The sequence below is a fragment of the Pteropus vampyrus genome, unplaced genomic scaffold, assembly GCF_000151845.1.
Source record: "Pteropus vampyrus isolate Shadow unplaced genomic scaffold, Pvam_2.0 Scaffold158, whole genome shotgun sequence".
NCBI classification, from domain to species: domain Eukaryota; kingdom Metazoa; phylum Chordata; class Mammalia; order Chiroptera; family Pteropodidae; genus Pteropus; species Pteropus vampyrus.
In genome coordinates this window covers 2191421-2193722 of record NW_011888939.1, presented here as the reverse complement: position 1 = coordinate 2193722, position 2302 = coordinate 2191421, and the positions used below count along the sequence as shown (strand labels likewise).

Sequence of the window (2302 nt, the reverse complement as noted above, 5' to 3'; positions counted from 1 at the left end):
TTGGTCTGAGGCCACAAGGGGACCTTGGTCTGAGGCCCCTGGAGGCGGCTAGAGTGCCGGGTCCCTGTTTTGCCCAGGTCTCGTTCACGGGCATGGGACCTTTTGGGCATCATCTGTGAGAAGAGGCAGCGGTGAGACAGAGCCAGGCAGCAACACCCAAAGCCCGCCGCCCCCCCCCCCGCCCCCCGCCGCCTGCCAGGAGCTCAGGAGAGCAGCGAGGGTGGGAGGTGGGCAGGAGGCAGCGGGGGTTCCTGGACACAGGCTCTGGCGGCCTTTCCTCCAGGAATAGGGTGGCCCCGAGGCTGAGCCAGAGAAGAAACGTGATCCATTTTAATGATTCGGGGACCGTCTGGAAAAAAAAAAAAAACAGATGGGTGGGACCCATCTCGACTACTCCCCATTCATCCTCTAGTTAATTTATTTGAAGTTTTAATCTAATTATTAACTATTTTAAAGGCTAAGAGGCTTTCTCCGGCAGCAGCACCAACAATGTCAGCGCCTTTCTGGGGCAGGCCCTGTCCAAGGCCGTGCAAAGGGGCCGATAATAGGACCGAGGAAGGGAGAGAAAGGGAGAGAGGAGAGGCGGGGGGTAGCAAGAGGGGCTTAAGGTTCATTATTGGACAGACTTACATTTAATAGCAATTTACAACCAAGTTATAAAACCCCTGGAAATGGGGGTTAAGAATGGGGAAGCTGACAGCGCCTTGAGCGAAGCCCCTCAGAGCGGCGCCTGGCTAATAAAGACTCGAAAGCCCGCTATTGAGCCCTGATTGGCACCCGATCGCCGGCTCCATGGTAATGAGCTGGGCAGATGGGTGGGGGATTAGCCGCCAAGTTTGAACAGCCTTTCTTTGTCACTGTTACAGCTCTCTTGTTAGTCCCCTAATACATTTATTGCTCATTTCACACCGCTCGAGAAAGTGCCCCTTGCTATTCAGAGTCAACCCTGAACCCACCCACTGCCCCCCCTCCCCACCCCCCCTTGACTCGGCCCTTCCCTCCCAGAGCGGCCGCCTCCCTCCTGCCCTCCTGCCACCCCAGACCCGACTTCTCAGAATTCATGGACGCCTCCGACACCTCGCCTGCTGGAGCGGGCACCATTTTACCCCCATCAATCAGATGGCTGCGTGAGGGTCTGGGGTGCAGGGTCGGGGGCGCGGGGGTCCGCCTGACAGACGCGGCAGGGGGCTGTGTGTGTGCGTGTGAGTGTGTGTGTGTGTGAGCTCAGCCGCACCTCAGCCGGGCGGCCCCTGGGTAACTGGTGGGACAGAAGGAGCTCCCGGCCTAAGACAATGGTGGAGCGTGAAATTCAATTAGTTCAGGGCCTGGTTCCAATTTCACAGCCCCTAAATGCAAAAGGGGCAAAGAGAATGGGAAGGGTGGGGGAGAGCGTTTTTATTGCATTTTCCCTTTCATTCTGGGGGGCTTTCTCGCCCCTTCTCTCCCCCCGGCAGGCCTCAACCTGCACAGGGCTTTTCAGGGAGTCATTCGGAGTCCATATCTGTCACATCCATTTAAGGCGTTGCGGGCGGAGGGAGAGGGAGGGGTGGCAGGCACAGGCTCCTCCACGGAGCTCCGGCCACAGGCCCACTGCTCTCTTCTCCCACCCTAGGGATCCCCGTGAAGGTGACCAACGTCACGGATGGCACCACCCACTGCACGTCCATGGAGCTGTTCGTGTACCTGAACGAAATCGGGTGAGTGCTCCGGCCCTGTCCGCCTCCTAGCAAACTGCTGTCTGCAGCAGTCACGGGTTCTGGCCATTCCGGCTGATGTCTGGTCAGGCCTGAGGCCCGGGGCCGAGGACTACAGGCCTGCATCCTGTGGGAAGCCTTGGCACAGCCTCACAGCTGTGACATCTCCTGGCTTGGTAGGAGAGACCCCTTGGCCCTCAGCCTTGGAAGGTGGCAGTCCCGCTCAGCTGGAGCTTCCAAGCTCTGGGCTGCATCCGAGACCACGATAGAAAGAAAGATGAGCCGTGCTTAGAGCTGGTGCCACGAAAGGCCCCAGGACAGAGGCAATAGAAGCTGTAAATTAAACTCACGGTGTGTCTGATCTCGGAAGCTAAGCAGGGTCGGGCCTGGTTAGTACTTGGATGGGAGACCACCTAGGAAGACCAGGTGCGGTAGGTGTAAAAAATAAATAAATTAAGGGATTGTAAGCTGACAAGGTCTTTGCAATCTGTCAGGTCAACCAAGGGTTGCCTCGCCTAAAAAAATAAATAAATAAACAAACACGGTGTGACCCGGGCAAGCCCTTCCCTCTCTGGGCCTCAGTTTCCCCACCCGTACAATGGATGGGA

General features: G+C 57.3%; 1 protein-coding gene across 1 annotated transcript in view; it reads left to right on the top strand.

Annotated features, from left to right (window-relative positions):
* The window catches only part of ASS1 (argininosuccinate synthase 1), a 46907-nt gene that overhangs the window by 28091 nt on the left and 16514 nt on the right, over positions 1–2302 (top strand). Inside the window, exon 10 of the mRNA XM_011370041.2 lies at positions 1613–1697. Within this exon, the coding sequence (XP_011368343.1) occupies positions 1613–1697 (85 nt within the window). The remainder of the gene's footprint in view (positions 1–1612; positions 1698–2302) is intronic.